General features: G+C 39.2%; 1 protein-coding gene and 1 pseudogene across 1 annotated transcript; one reads left to right on the top strand and one right to left on the bottom strand.

Annotated features, from left to right (window-relative positions):
- Positions 1 to 6,776: 6,776 nt before the first annotated feature.
- LOC119537028 lies at positions 6,777 to 11,701 on the bottom strand (annotated as a pseudogene).
- A 109-nt stretch (positions 11,702 to 11,810) lies between these two features.
- On the top strand, positions 11,811 to 12,758 carry LOC119537027 (olfactory receptor 56B1-like). Its single transcript, XM_037839660.1, has one exon. It carries the CDS (start codon positions 11,811 to 11,813, stop codon positions 12,756 to 12,758), a length of 948 nt encoding a protein of 315 aa, XP_037695588.1.
- The last annotated feature ends 4,843 nt before the right edge of the window (positions 12,759 to 17,601 follow it).

The raw sequence follows: 17,601 nt of genomic DNA, 5'->3' as shown, positions 1-17,601 counted from the left end.
TTCACTCATAGTTGTTTGAGTCACATCTCCATGGAAACAATCAAAGAATTCCAATCTAATCAACACCAATAATATATGCCCACACAAGATTGCATCAAAGAACATGGCATTTTGGAGAACATAATACATCCAAACCAGCACACTTGGCATGGCCAATATTATACATTTCTAGTCATTCCTCGGCACCACATCAACTATAACAGTACAAAGAGATCTGGACTATACAGGCATCCCATAACCCATCATCCTGGTCCACTATAATGATGGTAATATGTCCATCAAATCAGGTAAGGAAAAAGAATATCTTAACCTTGCTCAGACATAGGCCCCCCAGAGGCTTGAAAATAAGCCCTATGAAGATTCAGAGGTCCACTACAGTAGTAACATTTTTAGTGGTCCAGTATTTTGAGACATGCTACCTTTAATCTCAGAGTGCTGATCATATTTAGGTGTGACCATGTGACTAAGTTCTAACTACTGGCTGCTGAGCAAAAAGCATGTTTAAAAAAAAAAAAAGCAAGCAACTTTTTTGTAGAGTCCTGCTCTGATAAGCAGCTGGGGCCACTTGTTCCTGTCTTTGGGTTCAAAGTAAGATCATGCCATTCAATTAGACCTGACTTCTCTCTCTCTCTTCCTGGCTGCAGAATGGAAACAATATTGAAACATCAACAAACAGGAAAAAATTGGTGGGTAGGCAAGAACTGGTATATGGTCTCTGAGCATGTCCTGATTTCCCCAGTAAAATATGCTGACTGAATTAAATTTGAAAAATCATTAAAACAAGAAGGGAGGAATTGAGTTTTGTTTGTAAGCCAGTAATAACGGGAAGAGGAGAAGGGAATAGAAATAAAAAGAAAATAGGATAAGGCTTTAAAAATAAAAAGAAAGAAAATAAACAACACATTTTACATAAATGTTAATAGTTAGATATGTATGAAAACACTTCAGGAAAATTTTTAATGAACAACAGTAACTTTAATTGGAGTATCAAAATTGGTTGTTTGGTCCTGTACTTGATCTCACATCATTTTACATCTTTAAAAATTCTCACAATTACTTGAGAAAGATATTTTAATTTTCAAATAAAACTTGGAGGGTTATAGAGTATAAGTGGCTGCCCAAGGACCAGTGATAATGAGTAGAAGAAGCAGAATTTGAATTCAAGTTTTTAGACTTGAATAAACTGTATTTCATCATCAATTTATGAACTGAATACATGAAATGTCCTTAAATAAACTGTATTTCATCATCAATCTGTGAACTTAATATGGAATGTCATCAAACAGTACCCAGGAGTCATTTGATACCCTGAAATACTACTGGATGAAGAGCATTATTATTTTTCTTTTATTTATATATTTATATTTATACACATGTTTTTACATGTTTATGATATGTAAGGAATTGGCTCACATGATTGTGTGGCTGGCAGGTCTGAATTCTGTGTGGCAGGCCAGAGGCTAGAAATTCTGACAAGTGTGATTTTGAAGTCTTGAGCCCAAATACCTTAGGCTGGAAACTCAGGAAGGAGTGGAAGGTGTAGTCTTGATGCAGACTTCTTCTCAGAACCCCCAGTTCTCGCTCCTAAGGCCTCCAACTGCTTAGATGAGGCCCACCCTCAACATGGATGAGAAGCACCTTTACTTAAAGTCGTCTGAGAATAGATGCTAATTCCATCTACGAAACACCCCCACAGCAACAACTAGACTAGTGTTTGACCAAACAACTGGATACCGGAGTCCAGACAAGGTGACACATAAAATTAACCATCCCATGGCCCAAAAGCTGAACACTGGGGAATTCTTGGCTTCATTTCTGCCCCATATTTAAAATAATCCACCCCCATCCTGGACTGTTCCAGCTACATTGGGGAGCAGTAAGCAGCCCAGCTGAACACCACCATTCTTAAAAGTACAATTATTAATCTGAAGATTAAAAGAATGCACAATTTCAAAAGCAGTACTTAATACTTTTGGAGATTTGCCTAATGCAAAATGTTGAAAGATAGATAAAACTTGAAAAAAAAATTGTATTTTTTTCCCAATAAGAGAATATCCTTTCTTATCTAGTGCTTATAAAACAAACATTTTGAATATATAATCTGAAAGAAATTTTAGTAGAACAAAACGGAAACCTCAAAAATGTCTATAAAGAAGAAATAAATTAAAAATTTCAGAGCTTAGTGCAATAAAACAAGAAATAAAAAATAAAAATGCAACATTTTTAGTTGTTAAGCAACTGTGTATCTAAATGCAATGATACATATATATACATATATATACACACATATATATATATATATACATCTCCAGCAAAATTGATTCAAACACTTTTATTGTAATTGGTCTGTTGAAGTCTTTTATTTCTTATAAAGTCAGTGGGGGTGTTCATGTGTTTCTAGGAATTTTTCCATTTTATCTAAGTTTGTCTTATTTGTTGGCAGTTATTCCCCCTCTTATAATCCTTTTTATTTCTGTGGTGTCAGAAGTAACATTCCCCCTAATATTTATTTTTAATAGAATAAGTGTTTTCTACTTTAAGAATATGTAAAGAAACATCCTAACTCCCCAAATTTAGAACCATCTACATCTTGTACTTAAGAACAATTCAAACACTATAATAAAATTTTCTGTGTTATAGACTTATGTTGTTTTCATAATGAAGATTTTTTTTTTTTGCTTATGTAAATTCTCAGGTAACTTCTAGAGGAAACTTGTCTCTGAGTTAATCTCCTTTCTAATCTTTTGGGGTTTAACATCCTAGGAATTCAGATTTCTCTGTGGGACATTCCCCCTGAGGTCTCCAAAGTAGGGCTATTATCCTTAAATCATTGAACCCATTATTACTTGCCAGAAATTGCAGAAGCCCATAACTTCCGTGCCCTGTATGAGCTGAGAACATGCCATCTCAAGTGAAGCTCCTTTCTCAGAAAGCTCTGTGTTTGCCCAGCAGGAAACTTCTAATGAAAGGACTTCAGACTGTGAGTTTCTGCTTTTAACCGCAGTAAGTACTGAAATCTTGGCATAGTCACATTGCTAAATCCAAGAGCTTCCAATGGCTCATCCTAAACTTTTCCTTGAGTTGTTTTGAGAGCATGCTGCAATAGGAAATGGTCACAAAGGGGGATGGAACTACAGTTTGAAAATATCAAGGTCATATGAGGGTCTAGATATTACCTTATTTATAAAACAGCTGACCAATGTTATTTAGTTCTGTTGTCTTACCTTTAGGATTAATATAATAACAGTTTTACATAGCAGAGTCACATTCTATTTTTTGCTGTCCACAAATTGTCAAGAAATATTAAAAACAGTTATTTTCCTTCTATGAGATCAAATTTCTTCCTTCTCTTAAGGGTTTCACACAAATATCAATCTGAAAATAACACTTAAAATAAAATGGAGAAGACATCAAAGATACACGCTGTGTATATGAGGATATGTAGTAATAAGTGAGTGGCAGAAATGCCAGGGTTCATATGGTCGAATGGCTTACACACTCCCAAGCTCACAAAATGGAACTATTAGGCTGAATCTTCAGAACTCTATCTAAATCCTCAAAGTAAAAATAGCTTCATCTCCAAGCATATTTGTACCTGTTATTGTTATTCATTAAATTTTGCAATGGATACATTTTACTTGACTTTTCTTCAATTTATATCCACCATTAAAGAAGGATGATTTAATCATTATTAGTGAGTATATTTTTCTTCAAACATAAAGACAACAAGAAATATCTGAGAGGAAGTGTGTCTAGTTGTTAATGAGAATATCTTCTTGTTGGTGATATCACAGGGGACTTTTAATTTATTCAGATTTTTTTTTCTGTATTAAAAGTAATTATACCTAGAATAAACCTATAATAAATATAATTAAAATTGGTATCAATCCTAATTTTAAGATGCCATTTTTTTTTAAATTCATTGAAATATATTCACATACCATACAGTCATCCATGGTACACAATCAGCTGCTCACAGTATGTTCACATATTTATGTGTTCATCACCACAATCTATTTCTGAACATTTTCCTTATATCAGAAAGAATCAGAATAAGAATAAAAAATAAAAGCGAAAAAAGAATACCCAAACCATCCCCCCATCCCACCCTATTTGTCATTTAGTTTTTATCCCCATTTTTCTACTCATCCATCCATAAAGTACATAAAGGGGGTGTGATCCACAAGGTTTTCACAATCACACTGTCACCCCTTGTAATCTACATTATTATATAATCATCTTCAGGAGTCCAGACTGCTGGGTTGGAGTTTGGTAGTTTCAGGTATTTACTTCTAGCTATTTCAATACATTAAAACCTCAGAGGTGTTATCTATATAGTGTATAAGAACATCCACCAGAGTGACCTCTTGACTCCATTTGAAATATCTCAGCCACTGAAACTATTTTGTCTCATTTTGCATCCCCCTTTTGGTCAAGAAGATACTCTCAGTCCCACAATGCCAGGTCCAGATTCATCCCTGGGAGTCATATCCTGCATTGCCAGGGAGATTTACACCCCTGGGAGTCAGGTCCCACATAAGGGGGAGGGCAGTGAGATCACCTGCCAAGGGGTCTCAGTTAGAGAGAGAGAGGGCCACATCTGAGCAACAAAGAGGTACTCAGGGGGAGACTCTTAGGCACAATTATATGCAAGCTTAGCCTCTCCTTTGCAGTAACGAGCTTCATAAGGGCAAGTCCCATGATCGAGGGCTCAGCACATCAAACCACCAGTCCCAATGTTTGTGACAACATTAAGATGCCATTTTAAAATTTTGATACCTGTTTTCCATCTTGCTTTTTTTTGCACATAAACCTGTAGTAGCTTCCACCATGGCAACAACTTTGAGAATGAAATGTCTTGGGAAAGTAATAATTTTAATAAACAGCAAATATTATGTGCATGTGAAGTTAGGATACCAGGAGGTTTATATCCAGAGATGACACTCAGTGGGTTTGTATCATATTTGACAGTGCCTTATGTATTTGAAAGGAGTTTGAAATTCATTTGATGGATGGCATGAATGTTTTTCATACAGGGCAATACTAGTTTTTGAAAGACCAAACTGCTGGCAAAAAGAAAGAAGCATGGAGGATTGAGAAACAAGCATGACCAGACAGCATTAGAAGCATTTAAGGTTTGAATTCCATCAGAAGCACTAGCATTGTAGAGAAGGAGTGTATAAACCTTTCCTCAAATTACTTCCACAGGCTGAGGAAGGAATAGTTTGTGAGGGGTGAGTAAAGTGGGCAGCTGATTTGCTGATTTCAGGCTATGCTGTCTGAGTGACTGGTTGGGCCATTGTGCAGGAAAAAAAGTATATGAAAAGCAACAGAATTTGAGGAAAGCTAATAAGTGGTTTTTTTTGGAGGGTGGGGAGGAAGGAACTTACTATTTGTTAGGTCATACAGCTTTGTCATTTAGTGGTGGCCACCTTTAGGCTAAAGCATCCAAACTGCAGGGAGGAAAATACTCACTGATGAATGTTGGAAGGCACTGGAGAAAAACACCACACTTAGGACTGTTAATGACTTATACACCATCAGTTAAGACTGATCTTGAAACATGCACAAACATTTACCATAGGAATGGTGGCGGTGGTTAGCATCATATCCAAATAAAAATAGCTCTATTCAATAGGTTCATTGGTCAGGTACTCTTACAGGTTTTACAAAACACACCCACGCACACCCTTAAGCACTCCACACCAGGCTAAAGCAGGCCAGTAGGAACCTGTATTAAATGCAAATCACAGATGATAGCTCATACCTGTACATGAAAAAAAATAAAATTCCTACACCTGATTACACAGCAGAATAGGATCCCCCACCACTGGAGCACAGTAATGCCAAAGTTCTGAGCTAAGAACTTAAAAGGAAGTTGGACACCCATACTAGATAGTTAAAGCTAAGCCATGTAAGACTTAAAACCAAGACAGTTATTTTTCTGCCCATTTAAAATGTTTTATTTTTCTTTTTAAACTAGTTTGTGAAATGCCACTGAAACAGGAAATGTTGGCAAAACAATTCCTGTTACAATAAAACACATTAGACATTTAAATAAATAACCTGAAAAACAACACACACGTACACAAACCCAGTAGATTGAATCTGGAACCATGTTTTCTGCACAAACAAGAACAGCATACCTCTTATTAAGACTGACAGAAACAAAACCTTCAAAACACTACAGGAGAGGAAGCCAGTGGATTTGGGATTAAGGATGTTGTAGGTGGAGGTCAACGGGGGGCATGAGGAGAGAGAGGGAAGTGGCAAACCCAAAATTAGACTGATGTAGCAGTATTCTGCTCAGTGCAGAAAAATTGGCTTATGAATAAAAATTAGACTGTGATACCAAACTAAATCCAGATGATTATGCAAAAGACACAATACATGCTATTTAGTTTTAGAAAAGACAACACACATTCATTTCCTGAAATCTGCTACGAGTTAATTTGCTGATATCTGCTGGCTCAACTATTTTTATAAAAGGATGAGTATTAAACAGAACACTGTACATGCTCTACCATCTACAAAAAAAATTTACATATAATTGTGTTAGTTCTCTGTACATGTCAATGGGCACCTTAGTTGTGTGTATAAAAAAGGAAACTCTTTTCTCACTGGAAGCAGAAAAAGCAAAACAAAATCTGGAGTATGAAACCTCCTTGACCCACCAACATGTTCATTTGAAAACTCAGCAGAAATAGACAGTTGCTTTAAACAATAATAATTAGAAAAAGATTATGTTAAACATCTTCTTTGTGTAAAACTGTCAGTCAAGGCCAGAACACATCACTAAAGTTAGCATCTATACTATAGCGCCAGACCACCAGGGGCATTATGAGCAGTACAAATGACCAGGAAATCCTGATGGTACCCCCTGAGAATGAGCATGATTTGGTGGCAGGCTGCACACACTCTTTATCAGTTTGTCAGGTTCCAGGTAGTTGCAGACCACAATCTTGAGTGTCCTATCCAACAGAATGACAGGGAAGGAGATTTTCAGCACCATCATCCACTAGCTCAAATTCAACAGTGTGATCTGGAAGAGAAGTGGCAAGGGTTTTCTATGTAAAGGATCAGGAAATGGCGTGACATGGACAGGCAGATGGAGCTCCATGAGCCAAATGTTCTCCACGGGGGCATCCTCAGCAAGGACTGGTTAGACAACTGATTGAGGGCATTACACATTTCTGTGATTACTAGAACAGAGAGTGCCCTTGTCATCAGGTATGGGGATTCAAAGACTGCACAATCCACTCCTTCAAAGTCAGGGTTGTCCTCTTTACACTGTAGGAAATGATTCAGCTGGTAGAAGGACACTCTTGGACAGCTGTCAGCAGTGTTGAACTATCATGTAGCGGCACTCATAGCAGGGGCACGAATGTAATAGCCAAAAGCAAAATAACAGGAAAAGAGCCACTTGCTGGCTCCTTTGCGTTCCAGGGTGCCTCATTCATGATGTCCAGGCCAAGAGGGTTAAATCCCAGGGCAGTGGCTGGTGGCCATCAGTCACCAGATTGATCAGAGCAAGTGGGCATTGGAGATGGGAATAAGAGCCTCAGGAAAACCAAGTGCTGCTGTCAGGAAAATACACACAACCACCCCCTACACTTGATGAGATGAAGTAGCGGATGAACTGCTTCATGTTATTGTAGATGTCCTGTCCCTCCTCAATGGCTGCCATGATGGTGGATAAGTTGTCATCAGCCAGGACCAACTCAAAGGCGGTTTTGGCCACCACAGTGCCAGAGCCCATGGCAATGCCTATTTCAGATTTCTTCAGAGCAGGAGCCTCATTCACACTGTCCCCAGTCACAGCTGTAATCTCAACAAAAGGCTGAAGAAATTCTACAATTTTAGACCTGTGGGAGTGTTCAACATTGGAAAAACTGTGGTCATTGAATCCAGCATCTCTCTGGGCTGGAGGACTGAGTTCATCAAACATCTGGTCTGTAAACGTCTTGGATGTCACATCCTTGTCCTGCCCAAAGATGCCAATGCAGTGACAGATGGCCCAGTTGTGCCCTTATAGTCCTCTGTGATCATGATGACTTGGATGCTGGTCTGCCTGTACTGCTTCATGGATGAAGCCACTTCTGCCCTGGGAGGATCCAGCAAGCCCACACAGCCAACAAAAGTCAGATTTGTCTCATATTTAATAAAGTTGGCTGATTCCTCGAGGTGCATTCCTTCTCTTCTCATTGGATTGTCATGAGTGGCCAAAACCAGGCATGACAGTGCATTACTGTGATTACCCCATTCCTGAATGATAGACATGATTTTCTGTTTGACCCCAGGGGTCAGAGGAATCTTAGCACCTCCAACTCAAATATGGGTACACCAGTGAATTACACCTTCAGGAGCACCCTTCACAAACATCTTGCTCATTGATACGCAGCTTTGCTTGTTTGGTGTACAATAGCTGACATTGACTTGCTATCATGTGAAAACTCTAGGCTGAATTCTTTCTTCATCAACTGTTTAATGACTGAGTTGCAGACATTATTTTCGAAAGAACCTTTAATTCAGCATCAAATACATTTATCTTCTCTACCAGGCAAGTGACAGAACTCTCTGTAGCCTCTCCAACTTTTTCATAAACATCATTTGCCTCATTGTTAACCAAAGCAGAGTCATTACACAGAGTCCAAATTGTTGCTAATTCTCCAAGATGGTAATACTGATGACATTTCACTAATTTATCATTTTTATGCACTTTTCCAATATGTGCATATGTTGATTCAGTTATAGTAAACTCATTAAGAGAACAAGTATCACCTTCAACTTTGTGCAGAATGAACATCCTACAGGACTGACATCTGGTTTGTTGTAAGTGTACCAGCCTTGTCTGAGCAGATAACAAGCACAACCAAGGGTTTCCACAAAAGGGAAACTTTGAACAATGGCATTTTTCTTTGCCATTCTGCAAGTACCAAGAGACAGCAGGTGATGATGACTGCAGGCACACCTTCAGGAATGGCTGCAACAGCCAGAGTCACTGCAATTTTAAAATAGTAGAGAGCACCTCTGATCCAGGGGCCTCCAGGAAATGGGTCATTAAAATGTCCAGTGTTTATGATCCAGACTGCAATGCACATAAGGAAGATTACTTTGGAAAGCTGCTTCCCAAACACGTCTAGTTTTTGCTGGAGGGGTGTTCTGTCCTGTTCCCTTGCCACCATTTCATCCAGGATCTTGCCGATTTCATTTTTAATTCCTGTTCTGGTTTCCTAATGCTACCACTAAGCAAAATATCAGAAATGGATTGGCTTTTATAAAGGAGGGTTATTTGGTTGCAAATTTACAGTCCAAAGCCATAAAAGTGTTCAAACAAAGGCATCAACAGATGATACCTTTACTGAAGAACTACTGATGGTGTCCGGAACACCTCTGTCAGCAGGGAACGCATGTCGCTGGTGTCTGCACTTCTCTAGGGGATCTCTGGGTTTCATCTCTTAGCTTAGCATCTCCAAACACCCTTCTGTCTGCAACTCCAAGTATCTCGAAGCATCAGTAAGCATCAGCTGCTCCCTGGATGTTTTGTCCAATCTTAGCTTCTCCAGAGCAAACTCTGGGTGGGGCATTTTTTGTCTCTCTTAGCTTCTCAGGAGCACACCCTGGGCCAGCATCTCAAAGTGTCAGCAAGCCTCTGGGTCCGTTCCTTTTAAAGCACTCCAGTAAACAAATCAAGACCTACCCCGAATGGGCCGGGTCAAATCTCCATGGAAATATTCAATCAAATGATCACATCCTAATCAGAAAGCTTAATCAATCTGCCTTCACAAGTTTGCTTTAAAAGAATAGGGCTTTTTCTGGGGGACATAATATATACAAAGCAGCAAAACTCCCGTGGCCTCCACCACTCCCATGGCTTTTGCAGCAGCAGTGGTTGTGCCAGTAAAGAGGATGTTCTTCCTATCTTGACAGCCCGTGGGTTGGGGACTGGGTCAGTGTACTTGATGTCAGAGACAGATTCACCTCTGAGAATCAACTGGTCTACTCTGAAAGTTATCAATTTGGTGGAAGTTAGACTTATGTCAGCAGGAACTTTGTCACCAACAGCAACTTCTTCAATATCACAAGGAACAATGTCGTTAGCTTTAATCTGCTGTACATTCTGTCCTGTAAAAACACTTTGCCCATTTCAGGTTCATACTCCTTAAGGGCTTCAACTGCATTTTCAGCATTTCTTTCCTGCCACACACCCACAATTGCATTGGCTGCTAATTTAAGTACAATTACAAAGGGCTCTACAAAGGATATAATTGTTTTTTCACCTCCTTCAAACCAAGCCAAAACAAAAGATATACATACAGCCTTCTAACTAGTAAGTCTTCAAACCGCTCAATTACAAATTCCAGCAAGGTTTTTCCTTCCTCAGCTGGGAACTCATCTCTCCTTGGACCCCATCTCTCCTTGAGCTTCTTGACCTGCTCCAGACTAAGCCCTGCGCTATGGCTGGAGTCGCCCAGCACCTCCTCCACAGTCTTCGTGGGCGCGTTCCCCTTGGCTGCGGGGGCCCAGCCGACCTGGGCTCCAGTCCCCGCGTCCTCCCCGTCTGGGCTCCGCACTCGGGCCGCGGGCTCCCGCCAAACTGGGCGCCCAGGCGCGGACTGGCCAGTCGCCATCTCTCTGCCTCCTCTGGCCCCTGCCGCCTCCCGGGGGGCTGAATCACCGGGAGCCCCCTCCCCCAGGCAGCCGCCCCCCTCGCAGCCCTGCCCTCGTCGGCGCCCGCCCGGGGCTCCTTCCCCTGGAGAGAAGTGAGGGCCCCCATCGACCTCAACCGCCCACCCGGAGCGCAGGTCGCGGCCCCTCCACGCTCTCCCGAGGTGATCCGCGGTCCCTCCAGGGCGGGAGGACTGGGCTCCCCAGCGACCCCCGAGGGCTGAGTGGAGCAGGGGAGGAGAGTTAGCAGGGAGGGCGGCTGAGAAAACTGAGTTTTAGGATGTGGCTTCGGGACGGTGCATTTACTTCACGTAGTCCTGGTTTCTTAAATAAGATAGAAAGCAATTTATTACTTTTACTTAAATCTGTTTTTATATATCTCTTTAGGTTCTTTAAGACTCAACCAGAAAAAAACATTACTTCCTGTTTATGTCTCCAATGGATGACTCCTGAAATTTACAACTTCATCCAGGATGGCTTAACTTCCTTTTAAGCTATTTTTTGTGATCTTATCAGAAGTCCACAGAAGGTAGAATATTGAAGAAAAGCTCCCCTCTTTCAATCTGCAACAAGCTTTATGTCAGCAATGCTTTAAAAGTCCATGTTATCAAGTTTTTGGAAGCCAACACTAATGCACATCTATATCAACTTGGAATGGTGCAGCTACAAAATTCAATCTCTATTAATTTAACATTTTTCAAAAAATTCAGCCATTATTAGTTAATAAAAATCTGAGCCTAGCTAAGTGGATAAAAATGTGAAGAAAACAAACACAAACACTTGATTCCATGAAATTTTTCAAGAGACTGAAGAAAGGTTTTGAAAAAGACTGGAGAGAATTATATTTCTACTGTAGCTCTTAACCCCTGATAACTGAAGAAAATACAAATAGTGATTTGAGATTCATGTTGAATTTTCCCTGGATTGTCAACACTGATAATTTTCTTTAACTTTGTCTTCTGCTGGTAAAGTCCTAGAACTTTCCTATGATTTACCTTAAATTACTACAAAAGATGTGGATTATAGAACTCATATTGTTACAGCACCAAATTGCATTATGTGGAGACAGTCTTAAAATGGTATTTAATTGTGATTAGGCTTGGAGACAGCAACATTGAAATTTTTCTTTTCCTTAGGAAAATATGTCTATCTCTTTTAGAGTCTCTAATAGCTCCAAATTCCAGGTCTCTGAGTTCATCCTGATGGGATTCCCAGGCATTCACAGGTGGCAACACTGGCTCTCCTTACCCTTTGCTCTCCTCTACCTATTAGCAATTGGTGCTAATATCCTCATCCTCATCACCATCTTCCAGGATTCTACTCTACAGAAACCCATGTACCATTTCTTAGGCATACTCTCTGTGGTGGACATGGGCCTGGCCACCACCATCATGCCCAAGATCCTGGCCATCTTCTGGTTTGATGCCAAAGTCATCACTCTCCCTGAGTGTTTTGCTCAGATTTATGCAATTCACTGCTTTGCTGGCATGGAGTCTGGTATCTTTCTCTGCATGGCTTTTGATAGATATGTAGCTATTTGTCACCCTCTTCGATACCCGTCAGTAGTCACCAGTGCCTTAATCTTAAAAGCTACCCTATTCATGGTGCTTAGAAATGGCTTATTTGTCATTCCACTGCCTGTCCTTGCGGCTCAGCGTAATTATTGCTCCAAGAATGAGATTGAGCATTGTCTATGCTCTAACCTCGGGGTCACAAGACTGGCTTGTGATGACAGGAGGCCAAATAGCATTTGTCAATTAGTTCTGGCTTGGGTTGGTATGGGAAGTGATCTAGGTCTTATAATTTTGTCATATACTTTGATTTTGCGCTCTGTACTTAGACTGAACTCGGCTGAAGCTACATCCAAGGCTCTGAGCACTTGTAGCTCTCACCTCATCCTCATCCTCTTTTTCTATACTGTGGTCATAGTGATTTCAGTAACTCATCTGGTAGAGACTCAGACTACTTTGATTCCTGTTCTACTCAATGTGCTGCACAACATCATCCCTCCTGCCCTAAACCCTATGGTTTATGCACTTAGGACAAAAGAGCTTAGGGCAGGTTTTCAAAGGTGCTTTGTTTGGGCCTAAAAATCAAATAAGACATGGAAACATTTTCCATGTTACACTTGGGCTTCAGTTTCTTCTAAAGTGGGTAGAACTTAAAGGAAAATGGAAGGGTAAGGAAAGCCTTTGAGAACCCTTTTCACATTTTAAAAATAAATGATTGTGAGTGTATCTGAGGGAAAAAAACACACCTCACTATGTGTGAAATGGGAGAACTTTCTACCAAACCAGTCACATGGAACAAAATCCAGAAATTGATGATTGATTTCCACCTCCTAGAAATAAAAACAAACACATGCAGACACACCAACACAGACACCAACCAAAGAACTAAATGATTGAGACACAAATTACAGGTCATGCTTGCTCAGTGATAGCTGCAAATTGTGCTGAGAAGGCAGTCAGCCTGAAGAAGTGTCACTCCAGTAATGTGGAATGCAGAGGTAGGAATGGAAAACACTTCAGATGAGCAGAGTGAAAACATTTTATAATGGGAATCTAGGTAGAATATGGGAAGATGATCCAATATGGACAGAAGGAACCCAAAAGACATAAATAACTGCAAGAATCTGCATCTTGCTTCATTTGCCTCTTCGTATCCTTGCTCTGCCCTTTCTGCACTGATGTGTTCCCCAGAACACTCTCATGTACTGCATAATTCATACTCCTTTATCTTCTGGAATTTGGTAGAATTGAGCCAATGGGAGGCACTGGAGGAGATGCAAGTATAGAGGAGAGTGATTTCAGGCTTGCTTTGACCTCAGGGTTCCTACCGGATGTTTCTCATATAGCATTTGCCAAGCAGCTCTTAGAGCTATTCAGTAACAGTTTTCTTTCCTTTCCCCCTCATGACAAGAGGTTTATTGATAAAAATCTTTCTAATATTAGTCTCTGGCTGTGCCAACATCCTTTTATTTTTCTTCAACATGCATTTTTGTCTCCTTACCCCCACTTACAATCAGTTAATACCAACTTCATTATTCTCTTTAGAATGACATTGAGTGAGGTTTTTTTCTCTTGCTGGTCCTCTCACTGATTCACCAGGTTTATCTACACTATCATCACCTCTCCTGTAACTCCAGTCCTACTGCAGCCACCCCGGGATGTAGGCAGCTTGAGATGGTGAAAGGAGATCTTCAGATGAATAGAAATAAAGATACCTCTAAGGCAGGAGGCAGATGCAGAATTTTTTGCCCAGTGTAAAAGTTAACCCTTTAATTTTTTCTCTTTTTTATGATCTTAAAATCAGTGAAAAACAGAAATAAAGTTTAGTCTATTATTGTCATGTATTTCATTCTGATTTGGGTTTATTTCCACTTGGCACATGCTTAGAATATGCCATTAGCTAGATAGACTATTTTATGAGTATGTTTTGCACAATGAATTTGGGGTGCAGATGCTAGTTACTAAGTAACACATTTTGTACTGTTACTCACATTCCAGTTTGATATTCAAGGTAAGTTTTGTCAGTTTTCTCATGTGTAATGAAAATAATGAGACAGATCTTCCTTATTAGCCTGACTTTCTTAACAAAATTGAATTGCTTATTTAAATTTAAAAACTTATAAAGAAAAAAAGAGTCATCTTTTGTAAATATATAAAAGTTTAAAAATGTTTTAGGAAATAGAAGAAATAAATAATTCAAGAAGGTATATTGTGTATATTTTCAATAAAGATATAAAATGGTGTTTCTATTAAAGAAGAATGAGCATGCTAAAAAGGAAGTTCATTGAAACAAAATGGAAATAACATGCTACTCCAGAAGAAATAATACACACACATTATGGTCCTGTGGTATTGAAAATGTCAGCAATTTATGCAAGAGCCACTTAATATTGCAGTGCAGAAAAGAAATAAAGAGAAAAAAATTATGAGAATTTGTAAGGGATATAGACTATGGATTTCCAAAATAAACTAATACTATCACATAAAAGAAACTCAAACAAGTGGAACAGAAATTATCATTTAAAATATAAATTGAAGAGCACTTATTCTATGCAAATACGTACTCTAGAGTCTGGAAATCAAGAGGCATCTTCTGGTTTTAAGATAATCCCGGTTAAGTCAATGTTAACTAATCGTGTGTAATTTAATACAAATATAGAGAGGAATTTCATAGAAGCTAGGGTGGAAGTGAAACTGGATTTCCTGAGATCAGAAACTTGAAGAAACAAAATTTTCTTGTTCCTCTGAGCTAATTTTTCCTGTTTCTGTTTATCACTTCCAGGTGTGTGCATGTGTGAATGGCATCATCTTTCTCTCTTTAGAAGGCCATTTTTCTCTACTTCTCTGTGCATACATCGGGGCATATCCAGGTTTCTGGGCCTGAAGCAGAAAAATAATTCAAAATTAATGAAAATAATATTTATTTGGAATATTAAGAAAAAAGAACTAATAAATTTAAAAGCAGACAAAATCCACAAACATTTCAACTCCTGGAAAAATAGGATACAATTTTAATTAATGTACTGCCTGGTATATAACTGTAATAAAATTTAAAGTAAGTTTAATTCTGATATAATTTCAAGCTTATAGAAATGTTGAAAGACTAGCAAAACCAATGCTACTTATCCTTTATACTGATTAACCAGGTTTTGTTTTTATATTTAGCCCCATTTACTTTATAATTTTCCTTCTTCTCATATGTTGGTATATAGGTACATGTATATACTATTTTTTATGAAATATATGAGAGTAAGTTGGACACACTGTGCCTGTTTACTTTTAAATCCTTCATGTATATTTTCTAAGAATAATGTCAGTGATTTGCATAATCACAAAACAATTATCAGTGCCTTTTATCTTATGTCTCTGCCTTTTATCATCTCATAAAGGACTCCAGTAAAGGATTAAGACCCACCTTGAATGGGTGGGTCACATCTCCATTGAAACAACCTAATCAAAAGGTCCCACCCACAATAGGTCTGCAGCCACAAGGATGGATTAAAAGTACATGGTCTTTTCTGGGGTACATAGCAGCTCCAGTCTAGCACACAAGGTTATGGTTTTCACTCTCAGGAGCTTCCCCTCTCTCCTCTCCAGGTTATTCTGCTAGTAAGTCGAGTTAGGTCCCTTAACCAGTGAGGTTACACCTGGAATGAGCTGCAAGAAATAAACAGCATGCATTGGCAGGATCCAGGGGATTGTAATTTCAGGGTGATTAATCAAGGGGAACAGAAAATGTGAGAAGGTAAGGAAGAATTTATTGACCTTGTCACTATATTTACACCCTGTAGAACTCCAAGAGATGGGTCAAACTCACTGCTAGAGTGATTCTTTGAAGCCCGAAGAAATTGATGTTAGGAGGGAATGCCTGAATTTGCCTGGCAGCTGATAGGGAAAGTAATGAAAACACGGAAGGAAATGGGCATGTAGAAATATATATGTATATAAGGGTAGAAAAGTCATTAAATTTTTTGGAAGGGCCAGGAGGACACAACACTCACTAAGGAATTCACTTGTGAAAGGTGAAAGGGGCACCAGCATCACTGAAATGTTCAGATGTGTTTCTCCACAAATAGGACAGTAGGAGAGGCAGTCTGAGGACAGGGCTGATGGGTATCTGTAGAGATGACAGAGACTTGAAATAATATAGGACAGGTATAATAATATAGGCAAAGTAATTGCCAGAAGCCAGGAGGACTGCTATTACTTTAATAACCAGCAAGATCAGAGGGGCAGCCAAGAGGACTTCATTTGTAGAGAGACATGGATGTAGTTAACAGAACATGGCACCATTGCTAGAAGAATACGCAACAAGTTTTCTGCTTAACATATACAACTGGAAGAAAGGAAGAATAAAGCTGTAGGTAGTGAACACAATAAAATGCCATGATTCTCTTCCCAGACTTGGCCCAATTTTCTTATTCAGAACCCTTTAACTGAGGGGGTGTCCAGGTCCCCAGGGGAAAAGACCCTCCCTGCAAATATACACTGTAACAAGTATTCTCTGTAATGATTCTTTCAGTCCTTTCACAAATAGACTCATAGCCATTTACTTGTGTGAGTTTACCTGAGTTAATGGGAATATTCAGCCATTTGGGGAATACCAGGATACAGCATCTGAGTTGACATTGATACCTGGAGATACAAAATATCATCATGGCCCCCTTATAAGAATAGTGCTTAAGGGGAACAGTTAACAAACTCCTGGCTAAATCTGGCTTTCACTGTGTCCACTAAGTCATAGGTGCATCTATTGTTCATTTCCCCTGTCACTGAGTATATAATTGAAAGTAATAACCACATTACATCCTGGGCCTCTGTAGTAAGAGCTATCATAGTGGAGAAGTCTATGTAGAAGCCAATAAAACTGACTCCACTCCTTTTCCAACTTAGTAAATCAAAAGAAATACAATTATTTGGAGTGGGTGGAAGAAAACAGTGCCACCATTAAAGATCTCAAGTATGCAGTGATGGTGGTCCCTGTCATATCATGGTTTAATTCTCCCATTTGACCCCTGAAGAAACAAGGTGGAACCTGGAGATTTACCGTACATTGTTGGAGGCTCAATGAAGCATAGCCAGAATTGCAACTGCTGTGCCTGGGATTATATGTATGCTAGAGCAGATTAAAAGGTCCGAGACACATGATATGTAGCCATTGATTTCACCAACTCTTTCTTTTGTATTCTAATCAAAAAGAGGACAGGTTCAAATGGAACAAACCAAAGTGTTAATTTAATGTTTCCTCCAGTGCTAGAGTGGTTGAAAGTGCAGTTAACTTTACTCATTTCTATCCAATTTTGCGTGTAATTTTTCTATAGTTACTGAGAGAGGGAGGTAGTAAAATCTTCACATCTATTTTTGGTGTTCTCTATCTTTCCTTGCAGTTTTATCAGTTTTTGTTGCATGTATTTTGAAGTTC

Source organism: Choloepus didactylus, chromosome 6 (genome assembly GCF_015220235.1).
Source record: "Choloepus didactylus isolate mChoDid1 chromosome 6, mChoDid1.pri, whole genome shotgun sequence".
NCBI lineage: Eukaryota > Metazoa > Chordata > Mammalia > Pilosa > Megalonychidae > Choloepus > Choloepus didactylus.
Note: the sequence above shows the minus strand (reverse complement) of the source record. Positions and strands in the feature narration are given on the sequence as shown.

What these genes read in the sequence shown, in the direction of transcription:
- LOC119537027 (XM_037839660.1), top strand. Translation starts at nt 11,811, where the DNA reads ATGTCTATCTCTTTTAGAGTCTCTAATAGCTCCAAATTCCAGGTCTCT.